This window comes from Pristiophorus japonicus, chromosome 5 (genome assembly GCF_044704955.1).
Source record: "Pristiophorus japonicus isolate sPriJap1 chromosome 5, sPriJap1.hap1, whole genome shotgun sequence".
In the NCBI taxonomy this organism is placed as follows: domain Eukaryota; kingdom Metazoa; phylum Chordata; class Chondrichthyes; family Pristiophoridae; genus Pristiophorus; species Pristiophorus japonicus.
Genome location: NC_091981.1, coordinates 211,159,347 through 211,183,838, shown reverse-complemented (window position 1 = coordinate 211,183,838; position 24,492 = coordinate 211,159,347). Strand labels below are relative to the sequence as shown.

The 24,492-nt window shown below is 45.6% G+C and overlaps 1 protein-coding gene across 3 annotated transcripts in view; it reads right to left on the bottom strand.

Moving 5' to 3' along the window:
• Positions 1-2,429, bottom strand: part of ctnnal1 (catenin (cadherin-associated protein), alpha-like 1) — a 407,031-nt gene extending 404,602 nt beyond the window's left edge. For all 3 annotated transcript variants that reach the window (XM_070880044.1, XM_070880045.1, XM_070880046.1), the window contains exon 1: positions 2,316-2,429. In XM_070880044.1, the coding sequence (XP_070736145.1) occupies positions 2,316-2,402 (87 nt within the window). In that variant the 5' untranslated portion in view covers positions 2,403-2,429. The remainder of the gene's footprint in view (positions 1-2,315) is intronic.
• Positions 2,430-24,492: the final 22,063 nt, after the last annotated feature.

Sequence of the window (24,492 nt, the reverse complement as noted above, 5' to 3'; positions counted from 1 at the left end):
TGGAATCAGAATTTCCTCAAAAGAGCCAAAAACTCCTTTTCCTCTAAAATTAACCCTAGGTTTACAGAAATGCACCATTTGTGCACTCTGCTCATGGCATTTTCTGTTACATTGGGCCATAATTTGCTGTGTCAGGGCAACTAACGGCATCTGCTGTTAGTTAGACTTGTCCTTGCAGGTATAGGTTTTTATCTTTATTACGTGGTAAGTTGCTGAAAATACAAACTAATAACGTTGCAGCGAGGGAAACCAGGCATCTGGGACCTATGCGAACAGGGCAAATATCTCCTTAACCAATCAGATTGAAGAATTGTGAAATTAATAGTGCAAAGACTGAGAAGGAAGTGTAAGTTAGGATGGGGGAATTCAATGTCAAATTAGGTACAGAAAGAGAAATAGAGAGAGGTACAGAAAGAGAAATAAAGAGAGGGAAAGAAAGATTGAATTAAGGGGGGGAAAAAGAAACAGAAAGGAAAAGTAAAGAAATAATGTAAATTTTACATTTTTGAAATCTCCAATTAAAATCTAACAGAATGAGTCTCCACACTTGTAATAGATCATTTTCAGTGCCAGAGAGGTTCTTTGGCAGTAATTAAGACTTATCACATCACTAAAAGGGTACTTAGACTGAAATGGACACAACTTAACTTTCTGTGGCAAGGTTAGTTTGTATCTATAGTGCAAATATAGAAACTTCACGCTGTTCGATGCATTTCAATGGTGAGCCAGACAGCGAGGTACTGTTTTCGCAAAACTAACAGCGGAGTGGTGCATCGCAGACAGCAAGTTTTGGATTTCCGTATTTAACCATGCATTTGCTTTCGCCAGAAGCTGCCGCAGCATTTGTACATCTATAAAGTTACATGCCATTAGCCTTGCCGTTATTTTGACAGCAAATTATGTGACAACATTTTTCAGAAATCATTTTCAAAATCAAATAAAACTTTACATCCAATATATTGTTTACCCATGTAAAATGTCATGAATCTTTTTCGCTAGGTCTACTTTCTCAGGTAAAGGTTACAATGTATCTATTGATCAGCTATTTCATGCAATATCATAAACATTACAGATTACTAACTAATTAAATTCGGAATACAAAAGCACGTGCAAACATTGGGAATAATTTGGCAAACTTGTAAAAGAGGCAAAACTTGATGATTAAGAGTTTTCTCAGCTCTATCTCCTTACCTAATTATTTAAAAAGAACCGCAGGATTACTTTAGTTGCTAAAATACAAATGGCAACTAAAACCAAGACTGAACAAAAGACTTAGCTCGTAAAACAGGCATTTTGAACATTTATTCTCAACTTAAAACACCTGCTGAGACAAGAGCAATTAGAAATCTCAAACTCTCCCTTTTAGAGTTGCCCTTGTCAATTTTACAGCCTAACACCTCCTGTCGGATCGACGAATGAAAAGCCAGAACGGTCCTTCCTTCAACCTAGAAAGCTTTGTGAACTGTGCGATTACAAACTTGGATCACTTGCAATTAGGAAGCTCTGTTCTGGCTAAGAGCTTAAAAAGCAGGAAACAAAACGTCCCTGTTCTCCGGTGAAAGTCGCACTGCCCTTTCAAAGTTACTGAGTTTGAACTTCTGAGTAAAACAGTGACTCTGCGTTTCCCTTACTCGGCGAAGTGTCTGAATTTCCCTGTGGGGCGGCAATAAACCCTCGCGTGTGGCCTCTCTCTCTCTCTCTCTGGCTGCAGTGTGCTGTCACAGCGGCTCTCGCTCGGTGTAAAATCCCGGCACATTCCTCTCCTCCTCGACAGTCAGCAGGCCGGCCCCGGGGCTGGACACAATGGGTACTGACACCCAGCCCAGGGCATGAGGCTGCACTTTACCCCCATCACCTTGTGCCACAGCGGGACCCAGCTTGTTGGCCGCTTTTACCCGCCGCCCCGGGAAGCTGCTTTCTCGGGAGGGGTTAAAGATGCCAAAAGTCTAATTTCACATCTTACCCCCATTCTTCTGCGGGTCCCAGAACTTGCGCTTTCCCACAGCTCATGGGGGGGGTCACTCGGGTCATTTTATGTGGGTCTCTAACTCCTGCTTTCTGATAGTCTCAGACCCTCATCTTTGGGGGGCTCGGGTTTCTGTTTTAGCTCTGTGGGGGTCTCGGATCTCCCTCTCTTTTGGAGGGGTCTCTGGCCCTCTGATGTCCAACCACCCCTAAGCTGCCCCTTCACTCCGGGGGTCTCCTGCCTGGCTCCACTCTGCCTTTGGCTGAGATAGATTCCTTGCTTCACTCTGTGTGTATGTGTGTGTCTCTCACCCACTGTGCGCCGGGCTCTCCCCCTCCACCAAACATACCTGGGTCACCAGGGGGATGAGGGTCTGCTCCACAGATCTGGTTTTGATCTCCAGCCCGGAGTCGGTGTTGCAGTGGGAAGAAGCCATGGTGCGACTGGTGTTGCAGTGCCGAGCCTCTCCCGGTGACTGACACTGGGCGGGAGGCGGGAGGGGGAGAGAGAGGCAGCGGCGTCTCTTTCCGGCGGGAGGAGGGGCTCTGCACTGTGTGCCTGGGCTTGGGCTTGGGCTTGGAGTGATGTGTTGTGCCCTTTCACTCACACTCTCTCCAATTCCAGTGCATGTTTTTCTAAATGAAACCTCTTTTTAAAAAAAATAATTTCCATTTAGTTCACTTACTACTCGCAACCTCCTGACTGTCTGCGATGTTGCGATGGAGAGAGAGAGAGAGAGTGTGAGGAGCCTGAGAGAATCATATTTGCAGCAGGGAGTGAGGCGATCTCGGCCCATCGTGTCCCGCCAGCCGACAAAGAGCTACCCAGCCTAATCTCACTTTCCAGCTCTTGGTCCGTAGCCCTAACGGCACTTCAACTGCACATCCAAGTACTTTTTAAATGTGGTAAAGGTTTCTGCCTCTACCACCCTTCCAGACAGTGAGTTCTAGACCCCCAACACCCTCTGGGTGAAAAAAGTTCTCCTCAAATCCCCTCTAAACCTACCAGTTACTTTAAATCTATGCCCCCTGGTTGTTAACCTCTCTGCCAAGGGAAATAGGTCCGCCCTATCCATCCTATCTCCGCCCTTCATAATTTTATACATCTCAATAAGGTCTCTCCTCAGCCTCCTCTGTTCCAAAGAAAACAACGCCAGCCTATCCAATCTTTCCTCATAGCTAAAATACTCCAGTCCAGGTAACATCCTCATAAATCTCCTCTGCATCCTCTCTGGTGCAATCATATCTTTCCTGTAATGTGATGACCAGAACTGCATGCAGTACTCCACCTGTGCCCTAACTGGTGTTTTACCTGGGCAGAGAGAAGAGACTGACAGGAGCCTGCCTGGAGGAAGGGAGATAGAGCGAGAGAGAGAGAGAGAGAGAAAGAATGCCGGCCCAGGAGAGTAAGAGAAGCCTGCCCGGGGAGAGAGAGAGAGGAGTCTGAGGGAGCGAGAGATAGAGGAGTCGTCCCAGGGAGGGACCGAAAGAGAGTTATCAACATCACTCAGCAGCTAATGCACAGTGCTGCACATCTTCTCAGCTTTAGCACCAAGTTGTGCCAATGAAAAAAAATGCAGATGTATGCTCAATGCTACAGCCTCCGCTGCCAACAGGCCTGGCAGGTTTCAACAAAAGATTATTCAAAAAGTAAATTCGGAAAGCAGCTATACCCCTCACACTTCTTATTTCTTGCCAAAAATAAGTGATTTCAAAACCTCAGCTCTCTGGGGAAATTGTTTTAGGTTAGATGATTTTCAGCCTGTATTTTTGAGTTAAAAGTTTGTAAACACAGCTGTCTGCGATCTGTTTACATGGTTTAATGTTGGTTATCACCACCTGCCATGAATCCATTCCGACGTTTTTACATGATGTATTTTTACTGCACTTTAATTCCACATAAATGCTCCATGGGAACTGTTCTTGATGGGATTTTAACATTTGCAGTAGTATCTCATCTATTTTATGTTAACACTTTAATGAGATACATTCATCCTTTCCTCCATAATGACGCATATAATATGAGACCCCGGTTCTTCCAGCAAACTTCAGAGTTACTGAACGGGTATTAGTTCAAATTATTTGCAGCAACCTATTATAGGTCCTGTGAGGTCGGTGAGTCGGGAGATCGGTGTGTTGGTCGGTCCTGTGAGTTCGGCGAGTTGGGAGGTCCTGTGAGTACAACGAGGCATGAGGTTGGTGAGTCAGGAGTTTAGCAAGTCCGGAGGCCTAGTGAGTTCAGGAGGCCCGGAGGTCCGAGTGTTCAGGAGGTCAGGAGGCCCAGAGGTCGGCAAGGAGTTCACAGCTCTCAGCCAGGCAGGTAAGTGATTGACTTTGATTGATAAGTATCTCTCTTTCTCTCCCTTTTTAATCAGATAAGTTTAAATAGAGGGATGGTGGGGAGCTCAGTCCTGTGGAGTGCACATCCTGCTCATGAGGAAAGTCCTGGATGCTTCGTGCGGCCTAGACAACCATGTGTGCAGGAGGTGTCTCCAGCTTCAACTACTCGAGCTCCACGTTTCGGAGTTTGAGCGGCGGCTGGAGTCAATACGGTGCATCCACGAGGCTGAGAGCTACGTGGATAGCACGTTTCAGGAGGTGGTCACCCCGCAGCTTAAAAGCGTGCAGGCAGAGGGGCAGTGGGTGAACACCAGATGGAGGAAGAACACTAGGCAGGTAGTCCATCTTGCCCCCTGAGTCCATCTTGCTTTCCAACCGATATTCTCTTTTAAGTACCGGTGAAGGCGATGATGCCTCTGGGGCGTGCAGCCAGAGCCAAGTCCAAGGCATCACGGGTGGCTCAGCTGCACAGTGGGGAGGGACGAAGAATAAGAGAGCTGTAGTGGTAGGGGATTCAATAGTTAGGGGAACAGAGAGGTGTTTCTGCAGCTGTAGACATGACTCCAGGATGGTATGGTGCCTCCCTGGTGCCAGGGTCAAGGATGTCACAGAACGGATGCAGGGCATTCTGGGGGGAGAGGGTAAACAGCTAGAGGTCGTGGTCCATATCAGGACCAACGACATAGGTAGAAAGAGGGATGAGATCCTGCAGGTAGAATTTAGGGAACTAGGAGAAAAATTAAAGGGTAGGACCTCAAAGGGAATAATCTATGGGTTACTACCAGTATAAGAATAGAAGGATAGAAAGAATGAATGTGTGGCTGAAAAGCTGGTGTAGGAGGGAGGGCTTTAAATTCCTGAGGCATTGGGACCGCTTCTGCAGGAGATGGGACCTGTACAAATTGGATGGGTTGCACCTCAACAGCGCCGGGACCAATATCCTCACGGGGAGTTTTTCTAGAGCTGTTGGGGAGAGTTTAAACCAGCTTAGCAAGGGGATGGGAACCTGAGATCAAATTCAATAGGGAAGGAAGTAAAGCTGAAATTGGATAGCAAGAATTTAGAAAGTGAATCTGTAAGACAGAGGAAACAAGGGTAGTAAATAGTAATCAAGGAGGTCTTCCGGTGCTAAATGGTATATACTTTAATGCAAGGAGTATAGAGAATAAGGCGGATGAGCTAAGAGCACAGGTAGACACTTGGGAGTATGACATTATAGCCATTACAGAGGCATGGTTGAAAGAGGGGCAGGTTTGGCAGCTCAATATTCCTGGTTACAGGATTTTTAGACAAGACAGTGAGGGGGGTAAAAAGGGGGGGGGTTCGTGGTATTGATTAAATAAACTATTACAATGGTGAGAAGGGATGATATGTTGGAGAGATCATCAAATGAGGCCATATGGGTGAAATTGAAAAATTAAAAAGGGGCAATCACACTGCTGGGTGATTATTATAGACCCCCAAACAGTGAGAGGGAGATAGAGGAGCAATTATGTTGGCAAATTTTAACTATCCTAATATTGATTGGGACAAATATAGTATGAAGGGTATAGAGGGTGCGGAATTCTTAAAATGCATTCAAGAGAACTTTTTTAATCAGTATGTAACAAGCCCAACACGAAAGGGGGCAGTTTTGGATTTAGTTTTGGGGAATGAAGTGGAAGGGGTATTAGTGGGAGAGCACTTGGGTGCCAGTGACCATAATTCAATCAGATTCAAGGTAATTATAGATAAGGACAAGGATAGACCAGGAATAAAAGTCCCAACTTGGGGAAAAACTAACTTTGCTAAGTTGAGAAGTGATTTGGCCACAGTGGACTGGAAACAGCTACTTGTAGGTAAATCAGTGTCGGAACAGTGGGAGGTATTCAAGGATGAGATTCGGAGGGCTCAGGCCATATATGGCCCTTAAAGATAAAGGGCGGGAATAACAATTCTAGAGCCCCCTGGATGTCTAGGAACTTACAGGGGAGGATAAAGAAAAAAAGGGAAGCTTATGTCATATACCGACGGCTAAATACTGTAGAATCTTTGGAGGAATATAGAAAGTTCAGAGGTAAAATTAAAAAGGATATTAGGAGTGCTAAGAGTGAGCATGAAAAATTCTTGGCAAGTAAAATTAAGGAAACCCCAAAGATATTCCATAAATATATTAAGAGCAAGAGGATAACTAAAGAAAGGGTAGGGCCTATTAGAGACATTGGGCCCAAATTTGGCCCACCCGTTTTTTCGGCGCACTCACTGAAGCTGCACCGACTTCCTAGGTTGAAAATGGTGCCGAAAAGATCTCCCCAGATTCTGGTGGCTCTGTGGCCTCTCCCATGGCTTGGCGCGCGGCGTGGTCTGTCCATTAGGGGGCGGAGCTAGGGACCTGCGCGAAAAACAGTGCCGGCAGCTCAACGCATGCGCACTGGCTCCTGCCCCCAGCCATGCTGCAGCAGTGGGACCCGATGCGTCCCACACCTATCCCCGGCCGAGTGGCATCTCGCACCGGCCACCCGGCCCACTGTCTATTGATTCCTACAGCCTGTGTGTTGTGCGAGCCCAGGCCAGCCTGCCCGTGTGTGTGTTCTGCGAGCCTGTGGCCAGTTCCCTGTGCTCTCCCGCCCGCACCTCTCCCCGGCCCAGTGGCCTCTCGCACCGGCCGGCCCGCTGACTTCACGGGCCGAGTTAGGAAGGTAGGATTAAATTTTATTTTTTAATTATTATTGATGGTTTTTATGCTTCTTGAATGTTGTTGTGAAGGTGTTTAGTGCTTTGCAAGGTCCTCTCCTCTTCCCTTCCCCCTCCATCTCTGGCTACCTGCGCTGATTTCTAACTCTCCGCAGGGGTTTTCTGAGCGGCCACAAGTGGCCACATACGCTGGCCTAAGTTATCTTGGAGCAACTATTAGCTGTCCAAAGTGGCTTAAATGGACAAAACTGGCGTAAGTGACTGGTAACGCCCCCTTTTGAAAAAAACTAAACTAAACTAAAAAAAATCCTAACTAACTCACTTACACTGGCACAAATTGAATGTGCAAAATGGGGATTTTTAAGATACTCCAGAAAAATCAAGTTACTCCAAAAAAAACGGAGCAACTCCTGGCCAATTTTGGGCCCCATGAGGGTAATCTTTGTGTGGAGGCGGAAGATGTTGGTATGGTTCTTATTGAATAGTTTGCATCTGTTTTCACTAAGGAAAGAGGCAATGCAGATACTGCTATCGAGGAGGAGTGTGACATTCTGGATGAAATAAACATGGTAAGAGAGGAAGTAGATAAGTCCCCAGGCCAAGATGAAATGCATCCCAGGCTGTTGAGCGAAGTAAAAGAGGAAATAGCAGAGGCCGTGACCATCATTTTCCAGTCCTTTGAGCATGGTGCTGGAGGACTGCTAATGTGGTACGCTTGTTTAAGAAGGGAGAAAAGAACAGGCCGAGTAATTACAGGCCTGTCAGCCTAACCTCAGTGGTGAAAAAACTATTGGAAAAAATCCTGAAAGACAGGATAAATCTACATTTAGAAAGGCAAGGATTAATTAGGGACAGTCAGCATGGATTTGTTGAGGGAAGATCGTGTTTGACTTACCTGATTGAATTTTTTGAGGAGGTAACCAGGTGGGTCAATGAGGGTAGTGCGAACGATATAGTGTATATGGACTTTAGCAAAGCTTTTGATAAGGTCCCACATGGTAGACTGAATACGAAAGCTAAAGCCCTTGGGATCCATGGCAATGTGGCAAGTTGGTTCCAAAATTGGCTTAGAGGAGGAAGCAAAGGGTAATGATTGATGAATGTTTTTGTGATTGGAAGGATGTTTCCAGTGGGTTCCACAGGGCTCAGTACTGGGTCCCTTGCTTTTTGTGGTTTCCATCAATGATCTAGATTTAAATATAGGGAGTATGATTAAGAAGTTTGCAGATAACACTAAAATTGGCTGTGTGGTTGATAATGAAGAGGAAAGTCATGGACTGCAGGAGGACATCAATCTACTGGTCAGTTGGGCAGAATAGTGGCAAATGGAATTTAATTTGGAGAAGTGTGAGGTAATGCACTTGGAGAGGACTAATATGAAACGGTGTACACATTAAGCGGTAGGCCACTTAAAAGTGTAGATAAACAAAGGGACCTTGGAGTGCTTGTCTACAGATCCTTGACAGTTGCAGGCCAGGTGGATAAGGTGGTTAAGAAGGCATACGGAATGCTTGTCTTTATTGGCCGAGGCATAGAATACAAGAGCAGAAAGGTTATGCTTAAATTGTATAATACTCTGGTTAGGCCACAGCTGGAATACTGCATGCAGTTCTGGTCACCGTATTATAGGAAGGACGTGATTGCACTAGAGAGGGTGCAGAGGAGAATTACTAGGTTGCTGCCTGGAATGGAGAATCTTAGCTATGAGGACAGATTGGATAGGCTGGGTTTGTTCTCATTGGAACAAAGGAGGCTGAGAGGAGACCTCATTGAGGTGTATAACATTTTGAGGGCCTGGATATAATGGAAAACAAGGGCCTATTTCCCTTGGTGGAGGGGTCAATTATGAGGGGGCATAATTTTAAGGTGGTTGGTAAAAGGTTCAGAGGGGATTTGAGGGGAAGCTTCTTCACACACAGGGTTGTGGGAGTCTAGAACTCACTGCCTGGAAGTGTGGTGGATGCAGAAACCCTCACCACATTTAAAAGGTGCTTGGATGGGCACTTGAAGTGCTGTAACCTGCAGGGTTACGGACTTAGAGCTGATGAGTGGGATTAGACTGGATAACCTGTTGGCTGGCGTAGATACGATGGTAAGTACTGCAGGGAATGAATACAGCCAGGGTGATCTCCTGGATGGTTTCAATCATTTGGATGTGTCGGAGAGGAATTTTCCCAGATTTTTTTCCCCAATTGGCCTGGGTTTTTATCTTTTTTTTGCCTCTCCCAGGAGAGGTGGAGTGTAGAATGCTGCGGTGCAAGGGGCGTCGCAGTTGTGTGGGGTGGACTGGTTGGGCCGGATGCTCTTTACCTTTCCGCCATTATTCGTTGTTCACAGGTTTATATGTAACCTTCAGGCCGTGTGACTCTTTGTCGGCCGGCATGGACATGATGGGCCAAAGTGGCCTCCTTCTGCGCTGAAGATTTCTATATTGCAATAATTCAGCGCCACACTGAAAATAGTGTAGGGTACCTCTCCTGTTCCTAATTTACAATTGGGAATTAGATTCAGAATGGATTCAATGCAAACTGACCAAATGTGAAGGTAATATCAAACTAGAAGGCCACAATTGAATCTGAGGAGGAGGCTAGGACACTGCAAAATGAGTTAAACAATGTATGAATGTATGTACAGGAATGAAATTTAGTACAAACAAGTGTAAAGTATTGTGCATCGATATAAAAATGAGTGATATAAGTATTCCATGAATAGTGTGGAAATGACTAAGGATGACACAGTAAAAGATCCAATGTTTTTAGTAGATTTAGCACTCAGCATCACCAATCACTGCTAAACAGCAATCACAGGAACAAGAGTAGGCCATTCAGCCCCTCCAGCCTCTTCCACCATTCAATTAGATCATGGCTGATCTGTACCTCAACTCCATTTACCCGCCTTTGATACACATCCCTGATATCCTTGCCTAATAAAAATCTGTTAATCTCAATGTTAAAAATTTAAATTGACCTCGCTCGCATCCACAGCTTTTGGAAAAAAAGCAAACTTCTTCAGCTTTCTTCAGAGCCAACATGGGCCTCTTTGCTTTGCCGCTGACCGGAAATTATGGGCCAATATGTATTGGTGCTGCCTTGCTTACCTGCAACTTTGCTTATTTGACAATTTGTTTTGCAAAAGTAAGTCTAACATACCCACAGCCCCGAGAACTTTATGTAAGTAAAAGTATATTAAATGAAATAGAATTTCTTTATATCTTTATAATAAAAATGTCCTGTTTTCATTGAGTCTGTCATCTACGTCATGACTATAGTTAATTTTTCCTCATTGGCTAAGTGTTTGAGTCTCTCTATTTTTCTCCCGTCTAATTTTATTTTTCCATTATACATTTTTGATTCATGAATCATACTCTGTAAAATGTTTATTTTATGATTCTAGATGTTAGCTATAGCCTCTGTTATGTTTCTTATCAGATGCTTTTCTCAATCCTACAACACAAAAATAAGCTTGGGTCCAGGTCTTTCTTTTCTGATTCTACATGCAGCTAACAAGTACTGTTACTCCCTTTGATCTGAAGAATGACCTCGTACATTACATAATCTAGGAGAGCACACCACAGGCCCATTTAATATCTCTAGATTTATATGTAGGATTTCCACTATGCATCCATGTCATTTATGAGGAAGATTCATATTAGTCACACAGACATTTTCATGTCAGATTAAATTACCAAACAAGTTTATCCACCACAACAGTTGTTAAAGTCAGCACAAATAAAGCTTTGAATCAGTTCATTAAAGAGTTAAATGAACAAACCAATTAATTAAGTCCCACTGAATAATCTTTCTTAATACATTTTTCAGGTAATAGGTAGTAGCTAACTTCTATCGGCTGTGGTCATATTTGGAACTGTGGAAGTGATCTATACTACAGAATTTGCATTTTGCCAGATACTCTGTATCTAACCTGCCCTGGGAGTGTTTGATGGGGCAGTGTAGAGGGAGCTTTACTCTGTATCTAACCCCAAATCCATTGCAACTTGGTCAAAATCACGGACAATCATTTGAAGCTGATGAAGACGCAAGGCTATGGGAAGTGAGCAGAGCATTGGATTACTCTTGCAAAGAATTGGTACAGACATGACAAGGTAGAATGGCCTCCTTCTACTTGCAGTCTGGTTTCACATTACCTGATCGACTTTTAATGCTCCTTGAAGAGTCTTAGTAAGCCTCTCAGTTGTAAAAATTATTGCTCACGAAGAAGATCTATCACATTCTCAAAGCAAATAAATTGTTAATAAATGTGGCCTTGCAGGGTCATCCACAGCCCGAGAACAAATCTCATCATCATCATTGACAGTCCCTCGGAATCGAGGAAGACTTGCTTCCACTCCCAAAGTGAGTCCTTTGGTGGCTGAACAGTCCAATGCGAGAGCCACAGACCCTGTCACAGGTGGGACAGACATTTGTCGTGGGAAGTGGGGGGGGGGGTGGTGGGACTGATTTGCCGCACACTCCTTCTGCTGCCTGAGCCTGACCTCTTCGCGCTCGCCTCAACCCCCTCCCGGATGCACTTTCTCCACCTAGGGCGGTCTTCGGCCAGGAACTCCCAGCTGTCAGTGGTGATGTCACACTTTACCAGGGAGGCTTTGAGGCTGTCCTTGTAACGTTGCCGCTGCCCACCTTTGGGTCATTTGCCGTGAAGGAGCTCCTCACAGAGCAATTGCTTAGGGAGCCTCGTGTCTGGCATGTGAACTATGTGGCCTGCCCAGCGAAGCTGATCAAGTGTGGTCAGTGCTTCAATGCTGGGGATGTTAGCCTGGACGAGGACACTGATGTTGGTGTGCCCGTCCTCCCAGGGGATTTGCAGGATCTTGCAGAGACATCGTTGGTGATATATCTCCAGCGATTTGAGGTGTCTTCTGTACATCATTCATGCCTCTGATCCATACAGGAGGGTGGGTATTACTACAGCCCTGTAGACCATGAGCTTGGTGGTAGATTTGAGCGCCTGGTCATTTCCTCAGTCGGCCAAAGGCCGCACTGGAGACGATGTTGAATCTCCACATCAATGTCTGCCTTTGTTGGTAAAAGGCTCCCAAGGTATGGGAAGTGGTCCACGTTGTCGAGGGCCGCGCCGTGAATCTTGATGACTGTGGGGCAGTGCTGTGTGGCGAAGACAAGCTGGTGGAGGACCTTTGTCTTATGATGTTAAGCGTAAGGTCCATGCTTTCAGATGCCTTGGTGAATACATCGACTATATCCTGGGGTTCAGCCTCAGAATATGTGTAGATGTAGGCGTCGTCCGTGAACTGCAGTTCAACGACAGAGATTTGGGTGATCTTGGACCTGGCCTGGAGGCGGCGTAGGTTAAACAGCTTCCCACTGATTCTGTAGTTTAGTTCCATCCCAGCAGGGAGCTTGTTGACTGTGAGGTGGAGCAGCCCAAGAACAAATCTAACAGCTAATCCATACCATTGTAGGACTGAAGTTTCAGGAAAGGTTAGAAAAATCTGTTCCATTTAACATTGAAAAGAGGTGTATGACGAGGGACCTATAGAGGCTTATAAGACACATTCACCTCCTCCCACACTGTTATCCAAGGACCTAAACACTCCTATTGTGCAAAACAACAACATGCATGCACTTCCTCTAATCTACACTACTGTATTCAATGGCTCACAATACAGTCTCTTCGACATTAGAGAGACCAAACTGAATTGATGAATACCTCTGTTCTGTCTGCAAATGTAACCCGGAGTTTTCCATTTTAACTCCTCCTCCCATTCCCATTCTGACCTCTCATGCATTGTATCAACAAAGCTCAATGCAAACTTCAGAAACAATGCACCATAAATTGCAGCCACTCCGGGTGCATACGATGTGCGCACGCGCCCGAAGAGGCCCTGCAAGTTCCGGGTTTAGGCATGCACTGAGCATGCACCTAAACCCTGCACTTGTGATCTGTCCAAATTTCTTCGGACAGATTGTACGAATGTGAAAGTAAAGGGCTTCCGCGGGCAGAGAGTTGGACTATTTGCCCAACTCCTGCCCAGCGAATGTCCTTAAATCTCTTATGCTTGATAAAATCAGGCATAAGGCATGCTTTTACCAGTGTAAGAGTTTTAAAAGATAGAAAAAAATACATTTTTATGACTAATTTTTATATTAAAAACCCTGTCCATTTAGGCAAGTTTATTTTTAACACTATCAAAACATAGTAAAAAAAAGATTTTTTAATATTTTTTTCTAAAACATTTAATTTAATTCAATTTCTATAATTTTAAATTCGTGAAGTGTTTTTTTAATTTATGTTCTGTTTTCTTTCTTTTTGGGGTACTCCCTTTCATAGTAATGGGAGCTCTGTACAAATGGAGCTCCCATTACTAACAATGAGAAAATACTTCATTTCGATTGGTGGTCTGACCCACGCGATCCCAGGATGCGCTTACGCTCCTGGGATGCATGGGCCTCTGCATTGGGCTGCGCAGCCAGGCCTCAGAGCGGAAGTGTTCGTTCTCTCGGGACCATCAGGTATTTTTGTCATTTTGTTTTGCGGTCGGAGGCATCCATCTGTGGGAAGCCTCCAACCGCAATTTCTGGGCCGTTATTTCATCTTTCCCTTAAGGACCCTATAAAACCGTTGGTCTGAACTCTGACTTTGATATCTTCAGACTTTAGCTATATCCTCATTTTAATTTTAATATCTGAGGTTTTTCATCTCTCCCATTTTTTCACATTACCTCAGACTTCTCACTTACTTAGCTATTTACAGGTCCTTTGTTTCTTTATGTCTTATATTTCTTCAATACTCTGTCCATTACTTGACTGAGATGATCTGTTACATCATTCAGCTAATATCTCTATTTCTTTCCCTGTTTTTTGTATAACTATTCACCCTCCCCTTTCCTGGTCATATTAATATACCTGTCTGTGTTTAATTTTCTGTTTTGAAGAAAGGTCTGTACCTAAAATGTCAACTGCCTTCTCCACAGATGCTGATTAACCAAATGTATGTTTCCACCTATTTCTGTTCTTATTTTATGTAAGTTACTAATTGGAGTAAAAGAAAAAGCTGCATTTTTGGTCACCTCTCCCAACTCCTCTGCTACTTCCCACTCAGTGTCCACCACTTCTTTTGTAAAGCATCTTGGGACATTTTGTAATGTGGAAGGTACTATATAAATGCAAGTTGTTAAAAATTAGAAGTAAACTCTTAATTTGTTTGTTCCTTGGTAATTGTTTAGTGCACGTCAGCATTTTCAGCAGCCAAACATAAAGCATTCCAGCTATTCAGTATGGCAACTCATGAACATATATTAAAAAAAACATAGAAAAAGAAGTGGTAGCTGTAAGTAAACTTCAGGAGACAATATGAATGTTAGCAGTATGGACAGAGTTCACTTTAAACATAAAGCAAGTAAGTGGTTAGTCATTTACCAAATCAAAATAATAATTAGAATCATAGAATCATAGAAGGGTTACAGCATGGAAGGCGGCCATTTGGCCCGTCGAATCCGTGCTGACTCTCAGCTAGTCCCATTCCCCTGCCCTTTACCCCATAGCCCTACAATAAAGAAATAAAGGATGGTATCCAATTAAAAACAAGTGCATACAAAGTGGCCAAAACTAGTGGGAGGATAGAAGACTGGGAAGCTTTTAAAAGCCAGCAAAGAGCGACTAAAAAAATGATTAAGAAAGGGAAGATAGACTATGAAAGTAAACTAGCACAAAATATAAAAATAGATAGCAAGAGTTTCTATAGGTATTATTGTATATGTAAGCACTCTCTTAATGACTCCACGAGGCAGGGGTATGGCACTTAAACTGTACAGACTGTAGTCCTTTATTGCAGCTCCTAGGGTGAGGGCACCAAGAGGTGAGCTCCCTTTTATACTTGGTTACCTGCAATGTACAGGTGACCCTTAGGTCTCCAGCAGCAGCACCCTCTGGTGTACAGGTAGGTATATACAGGGTGAAGGTACATTCAGGTCTAGTGTTACAGTACATCATTGACATGTATACATAACAACACGTCCCCCTAAGCCTTTCCCAAGTCCTTATTGCCATGACATGGGGAGGTGATCAATAGTGGGCTGTGGGAGGTTGTGGTGAGGGTTGTGTGGGTGAAAGGTGTGATCTCTGTGCTTGAGGCTGCACTCATACATTCCCCCCCCCCCCCTCTCACACACAGGGTGTCACTGTTGGAGGATCCCTCAGTGGTGGAGCCAGTGCAATGGGTAAGGTACGTACACTGTAGAGTGGGTAAGTGGAGGTGTTTGGTGGTGGGCAGGGCCACAGGGCTGTGTGGGCTCCTTGTCCTCCATTGGTGGTGGAAGTCTGGTCATCCCAGGGTCCGACGGGAAAGCTGAAGGGTACTGGCCTCTCACTCCCGGTGCTGGCCCTGGTGGCCAGGGGCGGTAGTGCCGATCTGGGGCAGGTTGCCAGTGGTGGTGGCTGTGCTGCCCATTGACCGCTGTCCCTGCAGTTGGTCTTCTCCCACTGGGTATGTGTGAGCCCTTCCTGGGGCATCACATTTGTCCCAAAAGTGCAGGCTACATGGTCAGGACCTGGGGGTCCCCACGGGGGTTTCCACTGGCATTGACATTATACCTGTAGAACCCGGTGTCCTTTAACAGTCTACTTTTTACATGCATGACACATTGGCCCTGATCGCAACTAGTCGACTCTACACTGTTATCTCTCTTCATATTATCACATTTTGCACTTACAACACTTTCTTGTGTATCGGTGTCTCCACACAAGGTTACATTTATCATATTAGCATTTCTGGCATAATTATTTAATGGTACAAACTTGTTACTTACATCACTTTTAAAAGCATTCATTACATTTTTTTCTGGCATCGCCATTTAACATTATATTTGCATACCTGCATTTGCCTACTGCACTTTTAACTTTAATGTCCTTGGCATCGCTGTGCCTAGAGTGGAACTGTCCCTTTAATTGCCCTGGGTTGCCGGTCTCCTTTAAGAGGGCCTTGCAATCTTTATCCCAATCCGGTTCGTCACTCGGTGCCACGTGTTGCTCCTCCAACGCCGCCCTTCGTGTTCTGGTCGCGGCCATTTTGATTCCAGGTTCTTCGGCTTGTGGTGCAGTCGCCATCTTCTCGCTCTCCTCGAGGTAGGCTGTGGTGATCCTTTTCTCCCCAGGTTCGGCCATGGATGCCGGGAATCCACCTTTTTCACCGATCTTATTCCCTCAGAGTCCTGCCATGGCCTGGAAGGTGAGGTCTGGTCGTTCGGGTTAGATCATCTCGCTACGGTGTTGTGCAGTCTGTGTTGTCACCACGCAGGTGCTGCAATGGATCCAAGGTGCTGCAAGGGTCGAGTGAGAAGGAGGAACTGAAGGAAATCCTTATTAGGTGGGAAATTGTGTTCGGGAAATTGATGGGATTGAAGGCTGATAAATCCCCGGGGCCTGAGAGTCTGCATCCCAGAGTACGTAAGGAGGTAGCCCTAGAAATAGTGGATTGGTGATCATTTTCCAATAGTCTATCGACTCTGGATCAGTTCCTATGGACAGGAGGGTAGCTAATGTAACACCACTTTTTAAGAAAGGAGGGAGAGAGAAAGCGGGTAATGATAGATCGGTTAGCCTGACATCAGTAGTGGGGAAAATGTTGGAATCAATTATCAAAGATGAAATAGCAGCACATTTGGAAAGCAGTGACAGTATCGGTCCAAGTCAACATGGATTTATGAAAGAGAAATCCTGCTTGACAAATCTTCTAGAATTTTTTGAGGATGTAACTGGCAGAGTAGACAAGGGAGAACCAGTGGATGTGGTGTATTTGGACTTTCAAAAGGCTTTTGACAAGATCCCACACAAGAGATTTGTGTGGAAAGTTAAAGCACATGGTATTGGGGGTAATGTACTGACGTGGATAGAGAACTGGTTGGCAGACAGGAAGCAGAAAGTCGGGATAAACGGGTCCTTTTCAGAATGGCAGGCAGTGACTAGTGGGGTACCGCAGGGCTCAGTGCTAGGACCCCAGCTATTTACAATATACATTAATGATTTGGATGAGGGAATTGAGTGTAATATCTCCAAGTTTGCAGATGACACTAAGTTGGGTGGTGGTGTGAGCAGTGAGGAGGACGCTAAAAGGCTGCAGGGTGACTTGGACAGGTTAGATGAGTGGGCAAACGCGTGGCAGATGCAGTATAATGTGGATAAATGTGAGGTTATCCACTTTGTTGGCAAAAACACGAAGGCAGAATATTATCTGAATGGCGGAAGATTAGGAAAAGGGGAGGTGCAGCAAGACCTGGGTGTCATGGTACATCAGTCATTGAAAACTGGCATGCAGGTTCAGCAGGCGGTGAAGAAGGAAAATGGTATGTTGGCCTTCATAGCTAGGGGATTTGAATATAGGAGCAGGGAGGTCTTACTGCAGTTGTAAAGGGCCTTAGTGAGGCCTCACCTAGAATATTGTGTTCAGTTTTGGTCTCCTAATCTGAGGAAAGACGTTCTTGCTATTGAGGGAGTGCAGCGAAGGTTCACCAGACTGATTCCTGGGATGGCAGGACTGACATATGAGGAGAGACTGGATCGATTGGGCCTGTATTCACTGGAGTTTAGAAGGAAGAGAGGGGATCTCATAGAAACATATAAAATTCTGACGGGACTGGACAGGTTAGATGCAGGAAGAATGTTCCTGATGTTGGGGAAGTCCAGAACCAAGGGACATAGTCTAAGGATAATGGGTAAGCCATTTAGGACTGAGATAAGGAGAAACTTCTTCACTCAGAGAGTTGTTAACCTGTGGAATTCCCTGCCGCAGAGAGTTGTTGATGCCAGTTCATTGGATATATTCAAGAGGGATTTAGATATGGCCCTTACGGCTAAAGGGATCAAGGGGCATGGAGAGAAAGCAGGAAAGGGGTACTGAGGTGAATGATCAGCCATGATCTTATTGAATGGTGGTGCAGACTCGAAGGGACAAATGGCCTACTCCGGCACCTATTTTCTATGTTTCTAAGTTTGGGGCCGCGTAGGATGTAGATTGCTGTGGCCTGGAGGCCATTGTCACTCCGACTGATTTGGACCTGCTTCATTCAACTTATTTCCAGCAGCATTGGACCATCGCCGGCAATGATCCACAAGGGGAGCTTGTACATTGCGCCGCCATGGGACACCGGGACCTCCACGCTGCCACGACTGGAATGGTGCCTTTTGTATAGGTGAGCAGCTTTGCCTGGATTGGGGACAGTTTTGGTCGTTCAGCGGGTTTGTTCCAGAGCTTTTCAAAGGCCATCTGACTCATCCAATGACTGGCTCGCTCCTGTGTCGATCTCTATCGAAACTGGAGCCCCGTTGATGTCCACTTCCATCTTTCACGGGGAACTCTCAGTGGAGCAGGTATATATTCCGTACTCTTCTTCCAGGGGCTGAGCAGCTTCGTCTTCATCAATATCGGAGCCCAGGTGATCGGCCAACTCTTCAGCGACGCAGTGAGTAAAACTTTTTCTGCACATTCACTGAAGGTGACCTTTCGCGTTGCAGCCTTTGCAGATGTACTCTTTGTATCGGCACTGGTGGGCCCTGTGGTTTCTTCGACGGTGCCACAGGGGCTAGCCGGTTGGCCCCATGTGGCAGACTCAGGGTTGCGGGACTCGAGGCAGCATTCTTGCCTCTGAAAGTCGCCATTCTGTTCACTGCGCTCCTCAGTCCTGGGTGTGAGTCATCACTCCCTGCAGATCTGAGGGCCAGGAGATTGCAAAATATGCTGCTGACCTCAGGAGACTTGCGGCACCATGTGATTTTGGCATGCACCTCAACGAAGCATTGCGAGACATCTTCATTATGGGAATTGGCCACGAAGGCCTCCTTCACAAGCTATTTTCTGCCGACACCATAGTCAGCCTGCAGAAGGCCAGTCAGGCGTTCATGACCTTGACCTGCAGCACCAAGCAAATTATTCATCCTGTGGACTCAAACCCGCCAAGTACTGTACACAGAATGATGCCTTTCACAGGCAAGACTGTAGAACGTGGCTCTGCCCAGGGCAGAGAGCACAGACCTCAGGCTTCCAGAACTCAGAGTCTGCCGAGGGATGCTAATTGAGAAGCACCATGCTGGCGTTGCAGAGGAAACCATAGAGCTCACCAGTGTCAGTTTGCTGAGTACGTATGCAAAGCCTGTAACACGAAGGGCCACCTCCAGCGTATGTGTAAAAGAAATAAGACTCACCATCTAGCAGAGGAGTCGGTAGATGACTTTGAATCCAGCGGGGAGCATGATGATTTGGCCAGAGAGGCAGCTCAGCCCCAAGAAGAAGTGTATGGAGTGGATTGTCCTCCATTGAAGATGGAAGTTGAGATAAACGGCATTCCAGTCTTCATGGAAGTGGACGCGGGAGCGAGCCAGTCAGTGATGAGCCAGGATGCCTTTAAGAGGCTATGGAATGAAAAACAACCCGAGCTGGTTCCAGTACAGGAAAAGTTGCGCACCTACACCAAGGAGCTGATCCCAGTCCTTGGTAGTGCGGATGTAAGTGTAATCCATAATGGCGTGGTGCACAAGTTACCTCTGTGGATTGTTGCAGGTGATGGTCCAATGCTACTCAGAAGAAGGTGGATGAGGAAGATCCAGTGGAAATGGGAAGACCTCTTCACTCCAGCAATCGATGTCCCCCATGCTCAGAGGCAGAGCAAAACCACACATTCACTTGGGCCAGGCACCAGAGAACAGACCAGCGCAGCACCTGAGGCACAGACCATCCATCACAACTGCGTGGCAATGATCCGACCGGAACGACCTAAAAGTACCTTCCCGGCTCCAGTGGCAGGACTCCTGGAGAGGAAGATCGAATTCACAGGCACTCTTCCAGCTTTTGTGGCAGAATCGCGGGAGAGAAGGATCAAGGCAGTCGACCTCGAGGACAGAGGCAAGATGGCGTCCCTGTTACAGCGAGAAGCAGCATGGCTGAAAAAAAAGATGGCCGCGACCATATCACGAGGTGCAACGCTGAGGGACCAACACATGGTGTCTAACAAAGGATTTGATTGAGGTAAAGCCAGCAGGGTTCTCTTAAAGGAGACCTGCAACCAACTGAACTTAAAGAAACATTGTATGCATGGCAATCAATGTAACGAACCGATTAAGATTGTGATCAAAATGTTGTAGCGAGATGTAGGGAATAGAGTATCCCCAAAAGTAGCAAGCGAGCGAATTCAGGAAGTTAAAGGCGCTGATCCTGATACCCTGTCCCAGGTTTCCCCACAACTTATAGGCCAGTGACCTCAGGAGGGTGAAGGCACTGATCCTGATACCCTGTCCCAGGTCTATTCCACGCTGCAGGCACCCGATGGCACTATTCGCCACGGACATGTAAATGAAAATGGCGCCAATACGCGGAGTCGGCCGTCGTTGCCCACCATCCGAGTGGAAATGGCGCAGCCCCCAGACCCAGTCGCTACCTCGGCCATGTCCGGGAGCGAAAGGTCAGAACCAACGAGTTCCCCAAATGGGACCTGGAACAGCCAGGTTCCCAACACCGTTAAAAAGCAGGCAGAAGATTCTGCTGCCCTCAAAGGAGGACAGGGAGGCCATACACATCTGTGGCTCTGCCCACCACTAGGCAATGGCAAAGGCCCTGAGTCCTGGCAAGATGAGCGAACCAAGCCTACCCTGCTAGCAGGGGGCGCCGTGCTGCCATCAGACGACTAGGACCCCGTCCAGTTGCTCTGGAACCTGCCTCCTCGCATAGCTGTACTGCTACCTCAGTATTTACCATGACTGAACCATGACTGCAATCTACCCAATCCAGGCGCACGACCGTAAAACGTAACAAATGTAAGTCACTGAACCAAGGTGTCACGATATAATCTGTAACTTTCTTTCTTTGTAATTGCACTGTGTCTGATCCTGTATGTTAATGTAACGGGCCTGCTGCATTATCTTGCTGTTGGTGGGGGGAAATGGATCCATGGACACACACATGGATCACACCCAGAAACCACTGGAACTTCCACTGCATTATCGAACCATCCAAACTGGTAACCATTACCCAACATTGTGGCAAAAGGACTTGGGGGTTAACAGGGAGAGAGCCAAGCCAAAGCACAGCCAAGGTGCAAGAGCTAGTGGCACTTAAGTCTGGGGAGAGCTAAGCCAGAGCACATAGTGCAAAGGTAATCAGCACAAAGGACTTGGGGGAGAGTGATGTTATATATGCAGACTATAGATATACTCTCTGTGTAGTCACTGTATAGTTGTATAAGATGGAGACTTGTTACCTGATGTACTATTAATAAGGTTTACACTGTGTATATACTATGCTGGCACTACTAGAGAGTGTAACTGGTGGAGACCGGGGTTTCCTGCTCCTGTGGCAGAGGCTGTCCACCAGAGAGCACTGCGTGGGGGGGACCTGAGGGTCACCTGCATAGGTGTACAGGGCCTAGTATAAAGGGCTGCTCACCATGTTGTGCCTCACTCTGGAGTTACGAATAAAGGACCAAGGTCACTTCAGTTTGAGTACAACACATTGCCTCGTGGAGTCATTCATAAGTACATTATAGACAGACGTAACACTCTGGTTGGCAACCAGTAACTAGTGTGGTGCCGCATGGATCAGTGCTGGGACCCCAACTATTTACAATCTATATTAATGACTTGGAAGAAGCCAAGTTTGCTGACAATACAAAGATGGGAGGAAAAGCAATGTGTGAGGAGGACACAAAACATCTGCAAAAGGACATAGATAGGCTAAGTGAGTGGGCAAAAATTTGGCAGATGAGTATAATGTTGGAAAGTGTGAGGTTGTGCACTTTGGCAGAAACAAAATCAAAGAGCAAGTTATTATTTAAATTGAGAAAGATTGCAAAGTGCCGCAGTACATTGGGACCTGGGGGTACTTGTGCATGAAACACAAAAGGATAGTATGCAGGCACAGCAAGTGATCTTGACTTTTATTGCAAAGGGGATGGAGTATAAAAGCAGGGAAGTCTTACTCCAGCTATTTAAGGTATTGGTGAGGCCACACCTGGAATACTGCGTGCAGTTTTGGTTTCCATATTTACGAAAGGATATACTTGCTTTGGAGGCAGTTCAGAGAAGGTTCACTAGGTTGATTCCGGGGATGAGGAGGTTGACTTATGAGAAAAGGTTGAGTGGGTTGGGCCTCTACTCATTGGAATTCAGAAGAATGAGAGGTGATCTTATCGAAACATTTCGGATTATGAGGGGGCTTGACAAGGTGGATGAAGAGAGGATGTTTCCACTGATGGGGGAGACTAGAACTAGAGGGCATGATCTTAGAATAAGGGGCCGTCCATTTATAACAGAGATGAGGAGCAATTTCTTCTCTGAGGGTTGTAAATCTGTGGAATTTGCTGCCTCAGAGAACTGTGGAAGCTGGGACATTGAATAAATTTAGGACAGAAATAGACAGTTTCTTAAATGATAAGGGGATAAGGGGTTATGGGGAGTGAGCGGGGAAGTGGAGCTGAGTCCATGATCAGATCAGCCATGATCTTATTGTATGGTGGAGCAGGCTCGAGAGGCCATATAGCCTAATCCTGTTCCTATTTCTTACGTTCTTCAATTTGTTTCCGTTAAATATTTATCCAACTCTCTTTTGAAAGATAAAATTGAGTATGTCTCCACCCCAATTAAGCACAAATTTTCTATATTGTCTGACTTTGTCATCAATCACAATTAGTACTGCATTGGTTAAAAAATGTTATCCATACATATTTTTTTATATTCGTTCCTGGGATGTGGGCAAGGCCAGCATTTATTGTCCATCTCTAATTGCCCTTGATAAGGTGGTGAGCTGCCGTGTTAAACCGCTGCAGCCCATGTGGTGAAGGTATTCCCAGTGCTGTTAGGGAGGGAGTTCCAGGATTTTGACTCAACGACGCTGAAGGAATAGCAGTATATTTCCAAGTCAGGATGCTGTGTAACCATCTCGAGTAAATACAGTAGTGTGGGACTGACTGTAAGAGTTCATTTGATTGGTGCCCCTGATACTGGACTCAGTAACCACTCCCTCAGTGCATAGAATTACTTAAAATTTACAGCACAGAAACAACTTGTCTATGCTGGTGCTTATGTTCCACACAAGTCTGCTCCACCCAACTTCATCTAAGCTATCAGCATAATGTTCTATTCTTTTCTCCCTCACATACTAATCTAGCGTCTCCTTACTGTAGTGTGGCTGCAGTATATATAATCTACAGGATGCACTGCAGCAACTCACCAAACTTACTTCAATAACACCTCCCTCCCTGCAACCTCGAGCATGAAGAAGGATGAGCAACAATGTCTTGGGACATCATCACCGCCAAGTAAGACCACATCCTGACTTGGATGTATATCAACGTTCCTTTATCTTTGCTGGGTCAAATTCCCGAAATTCCTGAACGAATACCATTTTGGGAGCACAGTCACCAGTTCAAGGAGTAGGTCCAGCACCACCATCTCAGACAAACTAGTGAATGGCACTAAATGCAGCCTTGCCAGCATTGCCCATGTCCCAGGAACACATTTTAAAAAGGAGAAATTCCCTACAATGAATGTTGCTGTACAAATTTTAGTTTAATCAATTCAAACATTTGCCCAGAAATTGCGGTCGGAGACTACCAATGGTGGATGCCTCCAACATGAAAAATTTCTACGAATCTACCTGGTGGTTCAGAGACTTGCAGTCCTGGACCTCTATGCGAAGGCCTGCGTAGAGGTCCACGTATTCCAGGGCCATAAGCGCTTCGTATGCATCCCTGGGATCATGTGGGCCGGCCCAACCAATCCAAGTAGGGGTATTCCTATTCATACTTGTGGTGATTCCGGAATTAACATAAGTATGAATGGGAATACCCCCCAAAACACTTAAAATAAATTAAATAAAACATCACTTATTTAAAATTAATCAAAATGGAATGTAATTAATTACTTAAAACAAGTGTGATTTAAATTTTTTTTTAAACATATTTTAAAGGGCCTAAAAATAACCCTTTTTAACAGGATTTTAAATGTTTAAATTATTGAAAAAAATTTATTTTTCTGTCCCTTAAAAGTCTTAAGCTGATAAAAGCAGGCCTTACGCCTGCTTTTATCAGTCATGAGAATTTCAAGGGCATTTGCTGGGCAGAAGTTGGGCAAGTAGCCAAAATCACTGCCCGCGGAGGCCCTTTACATCCGGATGCGTACGATCTGTCAAGAGGATTCCTGAGCTTTGCATGCCTAAACCCGGAACTTGCAGGAGCCTGTGGGCACGTGCGCACCTCATACGCGACCATAGGATCTGAGAATTCAGAGCCATTATATTGAAAAAGAAATGGACATAAAAGGAAGAAGAGAAAAAAATTATTGAGTTGATCAAAAGCAACAGAGTGCAGAGCATCACAGGAGAGGCCTGAGGAGATTTAAACAGAGCAGTGGCAGCAGAATCATCAGAGCACATAAAACAAGCACAGAGCTCAAATGCTGGAGTCCATTATTAAGGAAGCAGTAGCAGGACATTTGGAAAAGCATAATTCAATCAAACAGAGTCAGCATGGTTTTTATGAAAGGGAAATCATGTTTGACA